At 43.1% G+C, this 19,380-nt stretch overlaps 1 protein-coding gene across 1 annotated transcript in view; it reads right to left on the bottom strand.

Annotated features, from left to right (window-relative positions):
* Nucleotides 1-9,303: 9,303 nt before the first annotated feature.
* LGALS9 (galectin 9) overlaps nucleotides 9,304-19,380 on the bottom strand; it is a 44,155-nt gene continuing 34,078 nt past the window's right edge. Inside the window, exons 8-10 of the mRNA XM_033922673.1 lie at nucleotides 18,153-18,241; nucleotides 13,808-13,973; nucleotides 9,304-11,029 (exon numbers count right to left, since the gene is read on the bottom strand). Coding sequence (XP_033778564.1) covers nucleotides 10,883-11,029; nucleotides 13,808-13,973; nucleotides 18,153-18,241 — 402 coding nt within the window. The 3' untranslated portion in view covers nucleotides 9,304-10,882. The remainder of the gene's footprint in view (nucleotides 11,030-13,807; nucleotides 13,974-18,152; nucleotides 18,242-19,380) is intronic.

Raw genomic sequence — 19,380 nt, 5'->3', positions numbered from 1 at the left:
AATTCTTTTTTTACTTATCCTTTTAATGCAGCGTTTCTAGCATGCCCCGATGAAACCCATTTTGCCCACAAGTCCTTTTTCAAGGGTTCATAAAGGAGCTCTCAGTCAGCGTCCTTCATTTGGGGCTAGAGCTTCATATTTTTCTTTTCTTGAATGCGTCGGACCTGCCCGGATCGGGTCCGATCAGGCAGATTGGTGAATCTGGCCCTTTTTTAGGTCAGGGAGTAATCTGACATCTTGTTCATGTGTCATTCAGAACAGAGAGGCGTTTGTTTTTCCTTTTTGACTAGGAGATTCTTTATCACTCGGAGTCAAATTTAATTCAACTGTCAGTGTTTAAAGCACAAACATCACTGTGAGATCTTTAAAACCCTGCTGCTGGTTTATTATCTCAACATATCAAAGGAATCCTCTGACATCTTCTGCTAACAACTGAGATTGAACTGATAAAAACATAGAAACATGATGGCAGATAAAGACCAAATGGCCCATCTAGATTGCCCATCCACAGTAACCATTATCTCTTTCTCTCTCCGAGAGATCCCACGTGTCTATCCCAGGCCCTCTTGAATTCAGACAGTCTCTGTTTCCCCCACCTCTTCTGGGAGACTGTTCCATGCATCTACCAGCCTTTCTGTATAAAAGTATTTCCCCAGATTACTCCAGAGCCTATCACCTCTTATCTTCATCCTATGCTCTCGCATTGCAGAGTTTCCTTTCAAATGAAAGAGTCTCAAACTCATGCACATTTATATTATGTAGGTATTTAAACGACTATCATATCTCCCCTTTCCTCCAAAGTATACCGATTGAGATCTTTAGTCTGTCCTCATATTCCTTATCACAAAGATCACACCCCATTTTAGTAGCCTTCCTCTGGACCAACTCCATCCTTTTAATATCTTTTTGAAGGTATTTCATTTCTGGACAGAATTTAATTAGGGACTGAAGGGACAAACATTCAATTTTATTGAACTTATAACTAAAGAATAATTGTAAAACTACTGACTCTCCCTTCACAGTCCCCACAACTCCCATGCTAGCCCTCAAAACTACCCTTTGACTACCCCCACCTTCCAACTGCTGCTTCACCTTTTTCTTCTAAGTCAAAGACACACAGAGAGGAACAACACAACACACAGGTACATGTGCAGAGGAATGAGCAGAATTCTAATGAAATATGCTGGCAAAAGATAACTCTTCTACATGATAATATATTTCTCTTGCATTGTAACTATGTAATTTTCGCTTGTACTGTAGACTGAGAACACATGTTATGTTTATTGAAAGTTTCTATATCTCTACTAATGACTGGGAAGTCAATTCATAGTGGTTTACATGATTTTCTGTAATGGTGTTATTATTATTATTACGAAATCTTTTTTATTGGTAAAGAGAATAACAACTCACAACCACAGAAGATAGATAAGGATTATAACTATTCCAACAACAGACAAAAGAGGGACATCTCCCCCCCCCCCCCCAAAGAGGACTGGACTCTGATGTCCTCTCAGGGAACAAAGAAACCCAAACACCCCCTAACAGAGCAGTCTCCCCCCCTCCCCCCCAAGCCCCCCTCCCTCCTACCCCCAACAGAAAGGAATCCCAGGTCAGACTGGTGGAGCAGAATACAATTGCATTCCGTTCATAATGCGACTACGACTCCTTGGTGGCAAACTGTCCAAGTAAGGAGACCAAGTGTGAATAAAGTCTCTGCTCTTACGACGAGAGGAACAAGCCAGCCTGGCCTCCCAGCACATCAGCTCATGAAGTTTGCTCCTCCAATACCAAAAGGAGGGAGGAACCTCGGCCAGCCAGTGGTTCAAAATACACTTCTTCCCCAAAATATAACATTTGCTCAAAAACAATTTTTCAGCAGAAGAAAAAACAGAGAAGGCAGTGAAATGAGCAAACAGCATGTGAAAAACAGAAAGAGGGACAGGAACTTGAAGAAGGCCCTGAAGGAAAGAGGCCAGAGCCCCCCAAAAACCCAATGGTGTTATAATACATGAGCTTCTCTGCTGATGATATAAAACTGAGCTCTTAGTTTTCCATACAAAAGCATCTGTAGTGGTGTTACAGTACAGATTTAGAGAGTTTCTGTGATGGTATTCAATTCTGCTCCAGAAAGGACCAATGGTTTTGGAGCATTTAGACATAATGTACTGTACAAGCAAATATAACATTTTATTTGCATTATATTAGTAGAAGTAAATTATCCATTCCAACTTTTTCTTACTTCTGGGACAGTGTTGACATGTTTGCCATCTGCTCCCACTGGCCTATAATGCAACATAGATGGACAAATCAAAGAACCACTCAACAAGGGTCAGTGGTACGACAGCAACATACGGTAGCTATTGGTGAATAAGGATGTTTTCTTTCATTCTGAATCACTAGTTAATTCTAACCCTACTTCAACACCACACCATCCTACCCATTTGGCATACTGGTTTATTTTCACTAATAAATTTGAAGTAATTTTGTAGTGGATAAAGTTTCCCCTGTGAATCATATCAGAACATAAGAATAGCCCTACTGGATCAGAACATTGGTCCATCTAGCCCATCTTCACAGTGGCCAATCCAGGTCACTGAATATCTAAATACATGATAGAAATATTAGTGAATGTGAAAAGCTCAGACCCAACTCACTTGAGTTTGGTTGTTGGGTCTGAGCTTTTCACATTCACTAATATTTCTATCATGTATTTAGATATTTAAAAGAAATAAAGAAAAAGTTTTTTTAAAGATATTTGAAGTGATGAGTAAAGTTAGGGCTCACCATACAGCGCAGTATAAGGGATCCCATACTTTTCACCACGTACCCTTCAATTATCTGATCAAAATTTATTAGTAGTCTCAACACTTAGACACATCAATATCGGGAGAAAATCCATTTTTTCAGTTGTTGCTTCTTGCCTTTGGAACTCGATGCCTAACTCCGTAAGAGAGACTACATCCATGGAGAAATTCAAATTCTTCCTTAAAAGGTTCCTTTTTAAAGATGCTTTCCAAGTTTGATTGTCCTTTTAAGGATTTTATAAACTTAATTTCAGTCTACTTCAGTGGGACTGCTAATTGTCACCCTGCTCTTTTGTATTTTCTTATGTTTCTCTCTTTTCTTTATTTATATTGTAGTTCTCCCTTTTCCTCTCGTTTCAATGTGTCCTTTTGTCGTATTTGTCTGTTGTCTTAATTGATGTTGGGGTTTTTTGTTACTATTTGTTCCCCCCCTTGATTTTATTGTACAAACACCTTGAAATATTTGATAAGGTGGTATAACAAAATTTTTAATAAACTTGGAAACTTGTACCTGGGACATATTATATGAGGTTCACTGCAGTGGCCCCTAGGGTTCTCCACTGTTGTGATGTCTGTGTGGCCAGTACTGGCCCCTCCTACATCCCAATGGTTTGTTCGGTTTTGGTTTCCCCCCCCCTATTGGGTGTGTTTATTATGAAAAGACAGATGCACTGAGAATAAACAATCCATTTTTGAAAAAAACAAGATAGACGTTTTGTAGTCTTGAAAATGGGCATGTTTGACACTGGATTTTTGTTCATCTTCCGCAAAATATCTAAACTCAGACTTACACAGCATATCGAAAATGCCCCCTCTTTATCTATTGGGACAGGGCCACTGGCTAAAACTGATGTGTGGGTTTGATGCATGTTTGTAAAAAGAAATGCTCTTAAAGGAAGTGGTAAGACACAGCCCAAAGTTAATGCAAGTTGTTTATTCTCTCTGTATGCTCTGCTGAAGCCAAAAATAATTGAGGGTATCCAGAATAAGATTATATTTTTATTTTTCCTTAATAAACATTGATAGCTGCTTTTAACACTAGAAATGTACACAGGATAAACATAAACAATATTCTAGTACTGACCAGTGGCGTAGATAGGGAGGTTGATGCTCGTGGTGGTGGCGCCTGGCATCGCCGCAGTGTGCCCTCCCTGTTCTTCCCTGCTGCACTGTGCCTCTCACTCCTCATTGCTTGAGTGCCTTCCCCTACCCCCTGCGTACCTCTTGAGATGCTTGCCAGCATGAATAGCATCTTCCACTTGCTGCTCGTACCGGCCTCGGCTCCCTTCTGACATCACATCATGGTCCTCTTCCTAATCACTCGGACCCAGACTCAACCTGGCACAACTGGGTGACTCTTTCTGAAATCACATACCATACCCTTGCCCCTCTAGCCACTAAACCCATCTCCTACTCTCACAAGGCTCCCTGGTATCTCCCATACCATAGGGAATTAAAACAGAAATGTCGGGCCCTAGAACGGAAATGGAAAAAATCAAAATCCCCCCTAGATAGGCAATCCTGGAGAGAAAACATCAAATTCTACAACTCCGTACTAAAAAAAAGCTAGGAAGAATTACTATGGAGATAAAATCTCCAGGTCAAAAAACCAAAACAGTACACTGTTCCACATCTGGCGGAACCTAACTTCTAAAAACAACTCCGCCCCTTCCCCCTCTCCCATCTCCAAATGACCTAGCCAAATTCTTCAACGAGAAGATCACCACCATAAAGAGTTCGTTCCCCCCAACCATCTCCTACAACTCTCTTCCCCCGAAAGACTCTGACCCTATCCCTGCCGACAGATCATGGACTACATTCGAACTTGTATCCGAGACCCAGATCTCTAAACTTTGCCTCAAACTTAAATCCTGCAAGTGCATCCTAGATCCCTTCCCATCCTACATCGTTGGAAAAATCGGGGGAAGGGACCAGCAATATTCGAGGAGGAAAGACCAGGGGTCGAAGTCGACCCCCGCAGAAGATGAGGGGACAGTCTCTTCAGTCAGGAGGTACAACCAGAGCAGCCCAGAAATGACTGTGGTAAATTTATCCTCCATTGATCTGACCCAGGCTCAAAAATCTGTATTACAACTGGGATTAGGTTATGCTTTAGCGTTCCCCTCGGATTTTTTTCAGTTAAAGGTGGCGTTTTTTAAATTTATACGCAAAGTTCAATTGAAAATTTTTTTCTGTCCAGAGGAGGGGATGACTAAGATCAATCAGGAGGATGAAGGAGAGGAAGAAGAAGGAGATCTGGGGATAGACACCCTGCCTATATGTAAGGTTCGCTCAAAATGGACTCCCCCAGGGGCTATGGACCCCACCTTACAGATTTTTCAACAGTTGGTATTAAATGATATGCAACCGATTGAAGAGGACTGGAGGTATCATAGAATATTTAAAAATGTGTCTACTTCACAATTTGAGGCTCTTCAGGCGTTGAAAACTAATAACCAGATTATCATTCTCAAAGCAGATAAGGGAGGAGCAACAGTGGTCCAGAATAAAAAGGATTATATCCAGGAGGCTGAGAGGCAATTACAAGATACTGTAGCTTATAGAAAGTTGGAACTGGACCCGACGGAAGCTTTGAGAGAAGAAATAAAGACATGGGTACATCAGTATTATGAGAAAAAAATGATAACGAAAAAAGAATATGGGTTCTTAATACAAAGATACCCAAAGAGACCGGGTATATATTTCGTACCCAAAATTTATAAAGGTTTGACTCTGCCTCCTGGACGCCCGATTGTGAACACCCGTGAATCGGTGCTGGATCCCCTGTCCCAATTTGTGGATTATTTTCTGTGTACTGAAGCCAGGAAAGTAAAATCATTTTTGAAGGATACCTCTCACTTCTTGAGAAAATTACAAGAATCACAACCCATTAAGGAAGATTTTTGGATGGTTACAATGGATGTTGTCTCATTGTACACACAAATTCCACAACCCCAGGCTCTGGACATTATCAAGGATACACTGGAAAAACGTGAGGTTCCACAGAGAATTTCCACGGACTTTCTATTGCAGTTAGCACGATGGGTGATAAATTTCAACTACTTTGAGTTCCAGGGTCAATTTTTCAAACAAATCCAAGGGGTGGCCATGGGTGCCACCTTGGCACCTTTGGTGGCGACCTTATATATGGCCAACTTTGAAGATCGATATGTATATACAGCTAGTCAATTCAAGCAGATCCAGTTATGGACCAGATTTTTGGATGATATTTTCCTTCTCTGGAAGGGCACAGAGAGAGGATTAAAGGAGTTTATGGAATATTTAAATTCAAGGGATCCCCAAATTAAGTTTACATACACATATCATCATCAAAAAATCAAATTTCTGGATCTCTTAGTGACACGCAAACAGGAGGGGTTTTCGACCACTATCTATAGAAAACCCATGTCCCAGAACACTCTCTTACATTTCTCCAGTCATCATCCGGTGAAATTAAAATTGAATTTGCCCATTAGTCAGTATTTTAGGATTCGGAGGAATTGCTCTGAATTACCTGAATTTAAACGTCAGGCTGAAATATTAGAAGATAGATTTTTGACAAGAGGTTACCCGAAGGGGGCGCTAAAGAAAGCGTATTTGAGATCCCGGTATGTCAACAGAGAATTATTAATCAAAGAACAGGGAAATAAGGAGGAGGAAGAACGCCTCATATGTGTATTACCTTTCTCAGGGGCTTCAAAATTGCTCATAAATATCATGAGAAAACATTGGCACATATTGAGGTTACATACTTGTTTGTATGATTTTCTCATGATAGCTTTTCAGCGAGGCAGAACCATTGGGCAGTTGTTAAATTTTAAGAAACACCATGATTATGTGGAAAACATAAAGGGGCGGCACCAATCTTGTGGGAAATGTCAATGGTGTGAGAACACAATAGAGGGTGAAAGCCGGGAGGTACCGGGTAAACACACAAGGATAGAATCTAGATCTATCACAGATTGCAATAGTAGAGGCGTGATTTATACAATTGTATGCCCTTGTGAACTGGTATACGTAGGAAGAACTAGTAGACCGGTTAAAGTTCGGTTAAACGAACATAAATCACATATAACCAATAGAAAGAGTGAAACTCCGATGGTTCAACATATGATAGAGCGGAATCATAAGGTATCTCTAAGGTTCAGCAACTGCATTCTCGTAACAAGTTTGCTGTTCTCCTACAATTCGACCTCTCCGCAGCTTTTGACGTTGTCCACCACGACATTCTAATTTTCCAACTCTCCGAGATAGGCATTAGCTCCATAGTTCTTGATTGGTTCTCCAAATTCTTACGCTCCCGCTCTTACATGATTAACATGAGCGGCACCTCATCCTCCCCCTGGACCCCGACTTGTGGTGTCCCACAAGGTTCACCCCTCTCCCCAATCCTCTTTAACATTTACATGTCCTCCCTGAAACTACTCCAACTATCCCCCCTTGAAACTCTTTACACTTATGCTGATGACATCCTCGTCCTCCTTGAGACCGACTCGAACCTCACTAACCTCTCTACGAACATATCCTCATGCATAACGAACCTCCAATCCTGGGCATTCACAATGCAAATGAAACTGAACGAGTCCAAAACAAAACTCCTTTGGCTTGGCCCAAAATTAGTCCATTTACCCTCCTCCATCCCATTGTCTTCCGGCTCCTCATTACAGCTCGAGTTCTCAAGCAAAGTCCTGGGTGTCACCTTAGACTCTTCTCTATCCTTCAACGACCATCTCCAATCCTTGGTAAAAAAATGCTTCTTTAGCCTTCACATGCTAAGGAAAGTCAGACCCTATTTTCACCAAAAACACTTCGCAGTCATAGTACAATCCATCATCCTCTCTAGATTGGACTATTGCAATTCTATGTACCTCAGCCTAACCAAGAAAAGCCTCCACAGACTTCAGCGGATTCAGAATGCCGCAGCTAAGCTTATTTTCGCGAAAGGCAAATTCGATCACGTCTCGCCACTCCTGTCTAAGCTCCATTGGCTCCCAGTAATCCCCAGGATTCACTTCAAATGTGTGTGCCTAGCCTACAAGATCCTACATGGCATCCTTCCTGCCGTAATCCCTCTATCCTGGAACTCCCCAACCCCTACCTCCTCCAGATCGTCCCAAATTTTTAAACTATCCTTCCGTTCCACAAAAGGTATCTCCCATGCAGGCAAACTTGGTTCATCCCTCCCCTTTAGAATCACTGAGATCTGGAATAACCTCACCTCCCCGCTCCGAACCTCAAGCTCCCTCCAACTTTTCCGTAAACACCTAAAAACCTGGCTATTCTCAAAACTGTAACACTTCCCCCCTCTTAGGCCTCTCCCCCTTCCCCCACCCTTTTACACCTAACTCTTAATCTCTCCACTGTAGTTCCTCTCTCATCCTACTTCCTGTAAACCGTGCTGAGCTCTGCATCCGTGGAGATGGTGCGGTATATAAACCCAAGGTTTAGTTTAGTTTAGTATCTGAATTAAGGTGGAGAGTGATCGACAGTGTGAGTGAGGGGAGGGTGGGTGGTAACAGTGAGGCAGCTTTAAACGCAAAAGAACAACGTTGGATCCACCGGCTTAATACAGTGGACCCAAGGGGTTTAAACATGGAAATCGAATGGCAAACATTATTTTGAAGTTTCTAAGTTTGGTTCAGGAGGTTCCCCTTTAAATTCAGACTGGATTCTGATAGGTTTTGTAGCAGAGAACGTAAAGGGGTTGGTCTCACGTAATAAGTTCTTTAAATAGTGTCAGTGAAGACGCCGCCGCCATCTTGCAGTTTAAATTTAGAGCGGGGTGGATGTTAGCGGTTTTGGTAAGTAGGAGAATAATAGAGACAATTTAATATGTGGTTTCACGGTAGGATATTAGTAATGTACATTTTTACTGATATTATATTGTTTCATACACAGCATGGATCCCTGACGAAACGGATGCGAAACATGTCGGGTCCTACCGCTGTATTATTCATAAAGATAAGTACATACTTAAGTAATACAACAAAGTTATAAAAAGTCAAAAAATTTTTCATAAAAAAAGTTTAAGGAGCAGTGAGGAGATATAAACCCGTGAAGCTCCCCGTTTAGAAAATGCACTGATAACGGCTGGAGGAGGGTGGTTCTGAGGTCCGTGAAGAATAATTATGAATATATGAAAATCTGAAGTGAAATAGCAGTTAATAGAGAATATATATAGAGGAGTATTCTTGGAGATGTTATAGAGGACATACCTAAAGTTAGACATGCTTTCTTCTATGGTGGTCAACGAAAAGCAGGACAGCCAAAAAGATAGGTAAAAACCAAGTTCAATTTAGTGTGCAAGCATCAGAAAAAACCCGACACAGGCCCTGTTTCATCCACATTAAGGGCTGCATTGGGGATTAATAAAACTAAAAAGCAATAACAAGAGAGAACATTATCATAATAAAACAAATAGTATATGTTAAAACATATCATATGTACTATCATCAATATGAAAGCTACATGTCTATAAAGGACGCAGGGACCACAAAAACATACGTAGTTTGAAGTTTATTTATAGTTTGGTATACTGACCATCACAGGCATCTGGACAGTTTACAATATTAAAAATTTTAAAAAGCTTAAAAAATAAAAATAAAATCGGGCAGGTTGGGGCCAACACAAGGACAAAATTTAGACAGGTTGGAGGGGGGGGGAAGGTAATTGCTATGCCATGTAAATGGAATGTAATTGGAAAATAATCCAGAGAATAAATGAAATCCATATTATAGAGCGCATACATGATAATACATCAAACAATTTCAAAGCCAAACCAGCTATGATTGTGGTGTCAAACCAGCTATTTTAAAAAAGAGGGTATGCTGCCTGCTCCCTCTTTCTCTCGATGGCAGGGGTCTCTTTATGACTTAGCTCTCTTGGAAAGACGGGCTGCGGGCACTCGGGATGAACGAAGGTGGTCTCAATTTCAGGATGTATGGGAGGAGTATTGGCTGTCCCTTCCCTATCGCGAGAGGAGTCTACTACTATTGAACTGTTAGCATCTACTGGGGTCTTCTGTCCTCTTCTGTTCTCTCCCTCTTCAGACTCATTCTTACTTAGATTCTCATATGGGGTTCATTTCTCTTTCTCTTTATTTTTTCCTCTTCTTCTTCCCTTTTTGACCTAGTTTTCCTCCCCATTTTGTCTATTTTTTGTCTATTTTGTGTATTTCGTATATATATTTCACAGGTCGGGAGTAGGGGTGGGTGGGGTGGTTGGGGGGTGGTTTGGATCCGGTTTTCTACGGTGTATTCTAATGTATGTTATAGTATTGGGGTGCTACGATATGTCCTGGGGGGGTTTTCCGAGGGTTTTACATGGAAAATTGTATTGGGTACCTCTTGTTCCTGAGACATCTGATCTTGGTTGTGTTTCTGACCTTTGCTCTCTATATGCCCGGTAGGGCGGTTTTTTCTGGATTGATGGATGTCCCTTTACTCTGTTATGTTCTGTGTGTACTGGTTTGCTCAATAAAGAAATATTATATATTTAAAAAAAAAGAGGTGACATACCTAGGTGGTGTCTAAAAACCGAATCACCATCAGGTGACAGCTAAATAGGAATTAAAAAAAGAATTATAAAACTATAAGCAAAGGTTAAAACACCTTTTCTCTTTTTCTTTTAGAGATTTTACTGGTGTTTCAGCCTTTCCTTTAAGTTTTACAATTTTTTTTTAAATTCAGTTTCAGCATATACTATTTGTTTTATTATGATAATAATTTTCTGTCTTGTTATTGTGTTTTAGTTTTATTAACCCCCGATGCAGCCCTTCATGTGGGCAAAACACGCCCTGTGTCAGGTTTTATCTGTTGTTTGCCCAATAAATTGAACTTGGTTTTTTACACATCTCTTTGGCTGTGCTGTTTTTCGGTGACTACCATTTTGGATTTTGCAGGCCACCTGCCCTGTTTTTTTTCTAGGATCCTTAGGCTCTCTTCTATAATGGCAATTTTCATACATGCACAGTATTTTTCATGCCTAATTTTTGGCACATTTCCTCACATCTACCCTTATCTGCTTTCAAATTCTGTTTCTGCTTCAATGGCAACAGTTTATTTGGGGTGCCTATTGCATTAAGCCTGAACATGCTGCAATGCAACATCCCCTTCCACTTCCAGTCTGTCTATCTGCTGCAGGTTGGGCACTCGGTGGTTAAAACTGAGTACATGCTGGCCGTTCACCATCACCTTAAAGCACTGAGGCTCACATACAATCCACAGCTGCAAAGAAGAAAAAAGAAAAAGGCTTCAGTCCAGGCAGGTGGTCAATTAGTTATAATGCAAGAAAAGCAGGACACAAACTTCTGTCTCTGTCTACTCTCAATAACTTAACTTTTCTCCTGCTCCCGCCTTAACTTAAACACATGCAATGTCATATAAGCCCAACATAAATGAACAAACCACAGTGAAGATATAAAGAGATGTTGGTGTGCAGTTTATTCAATAATCATAAAAGTTTGTGCAATGGAGGCATGTGTTTCGGCCAATGTGGCCTGCCTCAGGAGCCTATAACATACATAACATATAAAAAATGACACATAGAAATTGTAAAATCCATTCAATAACACAATAATCAAATAAACATGATATTAAAGCATGTTTGTCAAAAAAACTTTAAGAATAAATATCTGTAAAATTTATGTCAAAGAAAAAAGCGTCAATTGCCTTTTGTAACATAAATGAGCGGACACTAAAAGACATGTACCAGAAAATAAAAATATATATTAATGAACCGTTTATAATAAAAAATATTTTTTGTAAATTATTGATTGTAAAGGAATAAAGAATAAAAGGGAATTTAATAATATAATCTTAATTTAAAAATGTATTGAAATTTATGTCATCGCACAAACTTTTGGATAGTGGAGAACATTCTCCTGGTTCGTTTTTCCATGCCATAGCTTTACATAGGCCCCCTTTTATCAAGCTGCGTTAGGGTTTTTTTTTTATTGCTGGCCATTGCAGCAAAAGCTCTGACGCTCATAGTAAAAGTGTGTGGTGGGGGTGGGAGGATAATTCTTCAATTTTAACATTCTAGCAGTGCTAGAGAAGGCTTTGCCAAATCAGTTACACCTCCATTTTTCTAATAACTAAGACCAATCAAACACTTAAAAATAAACATAAAAGAACTGGCTGAACTGATTGGGGACACCCCTGCCACGATCAGATCAACTGGCAGGGAGTGGTCGCTGGTACCCCCTCCCGCTCATCCCCCCCTGAAAAAAAGACCCTGATGGTGTAGTGGGCTGGACTGGGTCAGGCCAACTCCCCCAAAAGTTCAAAGATCCTCCCTCCCCCCCACCTGGCCGCCCGAGACCTCCAACAAGGGTTATCATATTTGTGAAGACAAAAAGAGGACATATCGCCCTGCCCCTTACCATGCCTCTGGCTTCACCCCTCCCCTAGGCGGTTGCTAGCTGTGTGTAGTCAGCAGAGGCAGCTCAAGGCAATCTTCTGACTGAGGCGAGTTATCAGTTGGTGCCCCAAAATGAGGGTGGGGCAAGGGCTGCCCCAAGTACTAGGCTAGACTGGCCAGCTGCCTAGGGAAGCAGCTTCTTAGATGGTGGCAGCAAAGCAAAACAATAGATCCTGCCAGACAAATGCAAAGAACCATGCTTTTGTGTTTCTATCTGCATATACTTTAACCTGCTTTTCTGCAAATACACAAAGGAAATACAAGATACTCAAACAATGAGCAAAAAGAGAAAGTGAGTAAAAGAAAAACTCAGTTTAATACACCATAATAAAATTAGTGATATGGGAGCTGATATTCTAAGGCACTTATTCAGTTAGCAAGTACTGCCAACTGGTGGAAAACGATATATTCTTTCCTAAGGGACCTTCAGTCACAAGGGGGCACCCGCTCAAACTCAGAGGAGGGAGAGTTGGTGGTGACACCAGGAAGTATTTATTTACAGCAAGGGTGGTGGATCACTGGAATAAACTACCGGTGCAAGTGATCAAGGCCACTAACGTGCTCGACTTTAAGAATAAATGGGACATCCACGTGGGATCTCTACGTGGGTCGAGCAGCATTCTGACTTAATGGGGTGGGACAGTAGAGTGGGTAGACTTGATGGGCTACAGCCTTTTTCTGCCGTCATCTTTCTATGTTTCTAAGAGCGATATTCAGAGGAATTAACAGGCTTACTGGCACCTAAGTTAATTGAAGAATGCCGTTAGAAACTGTAAAAATCAGCAATGTAGAGGTGCCTACCAGTTCCTAAATAAAAGGCACCAGAACTGCGCTTATATAGGTGTGATTTTCTAACCGGCGCTGTCACATGATTAAGATGGCCACTGACATGGGCACCAGTTAGAGAATCCAAGCATAAGTGGCCACTTCAACACTATCCAGCTTCTCATCTCTTTCCCTCACCCCAGTCCCGTCCCCCCCCCCCCCCCACCGTCCAACTCTCTCTTCATCCACAGCCTCTCATTCTCCAGTCTTTTAATAACTCTCCCTTTTCTCTCTTGCCTGTATCCATCATCTCTCACCTTCTCTCTTCCCCCTCACTCTTATGCACAAACATCTTCCCATACCATAATTAAACTAGCCCCCAGGACTCAAGGAGCAACAATCTTAATGCATGAAAAGGCAGCACTGCAAATGGGCCCATAAAACACCAAGTAAGTATCGTGAAACATAGGGAACTTAGGCTACGATTGGTTGTTATATCTATTTTTAAGTTCTTGTTTGGAGGAGAGTGTGGCATAGTGGTTACAGCTACAGCCTCAGCCCCCTTAGGTGGTGGGGTTCAAACCCTGTGCCTCTTGTGATTCTGGGCAAGTCATTGAATCGTCCACTGCTCCAGGTCCATTAGATAGATTGTGAGCCCACCGGGACAGATAAGGAAAATGCTTGAAGTGCTTGTATGCCAACCACTTTGTGTGTGGTTGTAAAACTACAAAAAGGCAGTAACAAGTCCCTTTCCCTTGTTTTGAAAGTAGAGAAAAAAATGTACAAAACCACAGTCAAGGTTACAACACTGGGCTTACCACGAAATTTTGTCCACGTGAGAAAGGCATTCCAGATTTGGGCAAGCTGCGCTCCTCCGGACCCCAAGAGCAGTTTAGGTAACTGTTGCGGACAAGGGCATTCTCATCAAACCTGGGGTTCAAGTGAAAGGCTATACCCCCAACGAATTTCAGATTGATGTGAAACCTGAAAAGCCAAGGACAGACAGAAACAAGGATAGGGTTACCAGAAATCCGTGAAAACCTGGACATGTTCTCTTTTTAGAGGACTGTCTCGGTGTCCGGATGGACTTTTCAAAACCCGGTAATTTGTCCAGGTTTCGGAAATCTCCGACCTCCTGGCCGCGTTTGGAGGGCCTTTGAGCTTGCGCGGATGATATCACTTGCAGATGTGGCCTGGAGGTCAAGAAACAAAGATGGGGTTTTTCAGGGGGCGGGGCTAAAGGTGGAATGGGGCAAGGTGGAACAGCTTAGGGCACGGCGGTGCTATGGGAAGAACAGGGCAGGGCCATGTGTCCAGTTTCTCCGGACAAAAATCTGGTAACCCTAAACAAGGGCACCACACTCCTGTCACCCATCTGAGGCAAGCCAGACTCATTTCACTTTAACACCTTTCATAGAACCTATGTAATCAAAGAATGAAATTTTACGCAGGCTTTGGAATGCTTGTCATTCCATCTTCAGATACTCTCCTACGCTGTTCAACAAGTTCCCTTTACGTTGAGCAGCTACAGTCCTGCCAGTAGGGGGTGCTGTTTTAGAGAATGACACGGTGAAAAAATTGGTCCCCGTCACCGCCCCGTCCCCGTCTCACCATCCCCGTCACCGCCCCGTCCCCGTCTCACCATCCTCTTCACCGCCCCGTCACCGCCCCGTCACCACCACTGCAATCCCATTCACTTTTCTTTATTTACGTATAAAGGAAACATTCTTTAAAACTTTAAAACTTAGTTAAATATTAGTTAATAACTATACAAAAACAAAACACGCAGAGAAAAAATTAATTAATATAAATTCTCAAAACTGACACATTTTGATCACTAAATTTAAAATAGTTATTTTTCATACAGTTTTTCAATCACTAATCTTCCACCACCCCTGGGGCTAGCAATGCAAAAACAAACACGACATGTACTTTAAATGCTTACAATGTTAGCCTATATGGTAATTAGACGCGGCCGCTGTACCTAATCGCGGCAAAGATCTCCCTGCCGTGATTAGCATAGTGACCGCGGCTACGGCTGCAAGTCTCCCCTCCCCCCAGCGATCACGGCAGGAGGGCACCCAACCCCTCCTGTAGACCCCCCCAACGGCCCTCCCGACAATCGCAGCAGAAGGGTACCCAACCCCTCCTGCCGGTCCTCCCAATGGCCTCCCCTAAGATCGCCGGCAGGAGGGTACCCAACCCCTCCTGCTGGACCCCCCCCCAATGAACCCTCCCACCCCGGAACCCCCTTAGTCTTACTTTCCAAGTTGGACCGGACGGCTCCTCACACGTATGGCCAGCAGGCTTGCCTCCGTCCAAATGAGGCGGGCCCGCCCCTACCCTGCCCAACCCACAGGATCCTAGGGCCTGATTGGTCTAGGCACCTAAAGCCACTCCCGCTATAGGAGGGGCCTTAGGTGCTTGGGCCAATCAGGCCCTAGGATCCTGTGGGTTAGGCAGGGGAGGGGAGGGGCGGGCCCGCCTCATTTGGACGGAGGCAGGCCTGCTGGCCAGACGAGCGAGGAGCTGTCCGGTCCAACTTGGAAAGTAAGACTAAGGGGGTTCCGGGGTGGGAGGGTTCGTTGGGGGGGGGGGTCCAGCAGGGGGGGTTGGGTACCCTCCTGCCGGCGATCTTAGGGGAGGCCATTGGGAGGCAGGGGAGGGGAGGGGCGGGCCCACCTCATTTGGACGGAGGCAGGCCTGCTGGCCAGACGAGCGAGGAGCTGTCCGGTCCAACTTGGAAAGTAAGACTAAGGGGGTTCCGGGGTGGGAGGGTTCGTTGGGGGGGGGGTCCAGCAGGAGGGGTTGGGTACCCTCCTGCCGGCGATCTTAGGGGAGGCCATTGGGAGGACCGGCAGGAGGGGTTGGGTTACCCTTCTGCTGCGATTGGCAGGAAGGGTTGATCTGACAAATGAGGAGCACGGTGAAACACAGGTAAATAGCGGTTCCTAGAAGGGGGTACATTGGCCCGCGGGGACAAACCTGTTCACCGTTTCCGCGGTCGGTGAATGGCCTTGTCCCCGTCACCGCAGCGACTGCTAGTTTTCTTCCCCGTTTTCGGCGGTGACCCGCGGCTTAAATGCGGTGGCCGCGGGTAAACCGTCACCGTGTCATTCTCTATGCTGTTTCACTATCACATTTTCAATAGTGAGAGATAGGCAAGCGCTACAGGATTCCAGACAACCTATCTGTCCCTAGAAACTGAAAACACAATATTGAAGCATCACCCCCCCCCTCCACTCCCATTCAGCTTAGGCATCTTGCTCAACTTAGAGGGAACAGAGGTTTCTAATAGCTCATCTTTAAACAATCAGAACTGTTGTCATTTCCTCTTACTATCCTACTCCCTTCACCTCTTAAGTCTCTTGTAATTCCCACCTAAGTAGGGTTACCAGAGATCCGGGAAAACCCGGGCATGTCCTCTTTTTTTAGAGGACTGTCCGGATGCCTGAAGGGATTTCCAAAACCCGGCAGTTTGTCTGGGTTTTGGAAGGCCCCGAGCTTGGGGCCAAATCTGCAGCGCCCTCTCCACATGCGCGGACATCGATGAAAAGACATCACATGCACGTGATGTCATCGTTCAACATCGATGCATGCACAGAGGTCCTCCAGACGCGGTGCTGAGCTTGGGGAAGGAGATACGAGGTTTGTGTGGGGGCGTGGCTGGGGTTGGAGCGGGGCAGGATTGGGGGCAGAATAGGGTGGGGAAAGGGTCCTCTGATTTTTAAAGAGGAAATCTGATAACCCTACACCTAAGTATCATGTATTAAATTCACCTTTATCCTCTATGTCTGTCATAATTAGATTGTAAGCTCTTTTGAGCAGGGACTGTCTCTTGCATGTTTAATGTACAGCGCTACATGAGTCCCGTAGCATTTTAGAAATAATAAATAGAAGTAGTAATTGTAGTCAATTGGAGTGCAACTCATCCAACAGTAAATAAACATAATCCCCCAGAGATTGTGGTAAGAGCGGATAGCATAGCTGGTTTTGAGAAAGGTTTGGACAATTAGTCCATAGTCTGTTATTGAGAAAGACATGGGGGAAGCCACTGCTTGCTCTGGATCAGTAGCATGGAATTTTGCTACTCCTTAGGTTTTGGCCTGGTACTAGGGACCTGGATTGGCCACCGTGAGAATGGGCTTGATGGACCATTGGTCTGACCCAGTAAGGCTATTCTTATGTTCTTAAGTGAGCCAAGGTTAGGACAATCAAGCTATCGTAGCATCACTGATGAGGTTGGCTCTAAGGTACTGTGGAATGAGCCATTATGACATCACAATCTCAGCTCTGGAATGTTGCTCTCATCGGAGTTCCAGAATCTTGCTATTCTTTGAGATGCTGAAATGTTGCTACCCCTTGGGTTTTGGTCAAGTACTAGTGACCGGGATTGGCCACCGGGCTTGATGGACCCTTGGTCTGACCCAGTAAGAATATGTTCACTATTTAATCAGCCAGAAATGGCTCCTGGTTAATTAAATAACACTAAGCCAGTTAAACGTTAATATTCAGCACAACATGGTTGCTGACTATTAGCACTTAGTGGCTAATGGATAGCAGGCTAGGTTGCGTAACTTAGCTGGCTATCTGCATAATTTAAACCGCTAGCCAGCTAAGTTTAGCAGCCAAATCGAGCCACATTAATAGCTGGTCTGTCTTCAGCCACTATATGCTTGGTTAGCTAGTGCTGAATATCAACTTAGCTGCCTAAGTTTATAGCAAGTAAAAATAAACCAAATAGTCAATGCTGGTCACTGGAACTGGCCCGACATTGAATATCCAGGCTCAGCGCCGATCACGGAAGTAGTAAATATTCCGGAGAAAAATGTCACAAGAATGAAACCCTGCAACCACTACATTCGTCAGTGAATAACAATGGGGATAAAAATGGATGAGAGGGCCTTTAAAGTCAAAAAATTCCCAAAAATGTTATTCAGCAGTGGTGGGAGAAGCCCCCAAAGATCTTTAAAGTACCTAGAGTTTCCATCTAGTTTCCTCTAGAAATTTGTTTAATCTCCCACCCCCTCCTCAAAGAACAAAAGAAAACAGTATCTTCAGGCCCTCATTTCTTACCAGCCAATGTGTAGACAGTACTAAGGAATGAAATAACCTAAAGACTTGCCTACCATTCAGACTAGAGGTTACTCTACTGTCTGTTACCTTTCCGCTGTAGTAGGGATGCTTCCAGCCACTGTGATGGACTTGGATGGGTAGCAACCGCCAAATAATGAGATTTCGTAAGGCACAGCCTGTTGGATAAAGTGAAAGTTTCATTAAGGACAGGAAATTTAACTAGGGAAGCCCTTGGGTAATAAGAAAGACATTGAACAAAAGCTGAACTCCTTTCATCAGCTAAAACCCAACTAGCATTAAGCAGATAGACCATTTCATGCAAAGCAAACTCCAGCACCGGAGAGGTCAGATAGCTAAAGCTGATAGATAGGATCCGAACCAAACAAGTACTGTTCCACTGATGCCTGTTTCTGCCAGTTGTTCTGGCATATCGTGATCCACAGTGTCAAAAGCTGCTGAGAAATCTAGCTGAGCTAACACCGAGATAAATCCCCTGTTCCAGATTTCGTGAAGATCATCTAGTAGGGATTCAAGGATTTTTGGGGTTTTAGGCAATTTAGTTATGGAATACTCTTGTCATGAGCCGACTGGGATCATGATGTTTTAGTTTCTAATGTTATGGACCCATGACATTAAACATTGGCCATTCTCAACATTTTGGATCCAAGACTTTAGTCATTTTTTCCCAGAGACGGTCACAAATTTGTCCACTTCAGTTCACCAATTTGTTTTCATTTTGATTCGATGTGGCTTGTGCCTTATTTTATTCGGTTTATTAAATTCTTGATGATAACTGCTGAGAAATTCAAAACAAATAGGATACTTAAAAATGATATTAGCAATTTTCTTTTTTTTTTGAAGATTTGCAATGTTATTTGTTTGAACTCAGCTGAAGTGTTTAATTATAGGAGCTGATTATTCTTAGAATGGTGGCCATGGTCGAATAACTCCCAGGACTCTAGTCTGCAAGACTCTCCATGACGTACAGTTTAATGTACAATTAAGTGAGGCATAAAAATCTATTCAGCACATCCTCTTTCCCCTTCTCCCACGTGCAACCGTTAAGGGTGACAAAGTTCTCATTAACAGTCCTAAATAAGACACCACATGCATCCTTGGGTTCTTCTCAACATTGACAATCCAGACATCAGGTTGGTTTCTCTCTGTCATACTTTCCATTACTTCATAAGCTTTAAAAAGCAGAATATCAGTCAACCAGAAAGCTCTGTGATCATAGAGTTCCGGGTTCAATTCCTGTTACTCTTCAGGCCAGCTGAGGCCAAAGATACTAGAGAACCAGCATACTCTAGAGCAG

Source organism: Geotrypetes seraphini, chromosome 15, assembly GCF_902459505.1.
Source record: "Geotrypetes seraphini chromosome 15, aGeoSer1.1, whole genome shotgun sequence".
NCBI classification, from domain to species: Eukaryota; Metazoa; Chordata; class Amphibia; order Gymnophiona; family Dermophiidae; genus Geotrypetes; species Geotrypetes seraphini.
This window is presented reverse-complemented; position numbering and strand designations above follow the sequence as displayed.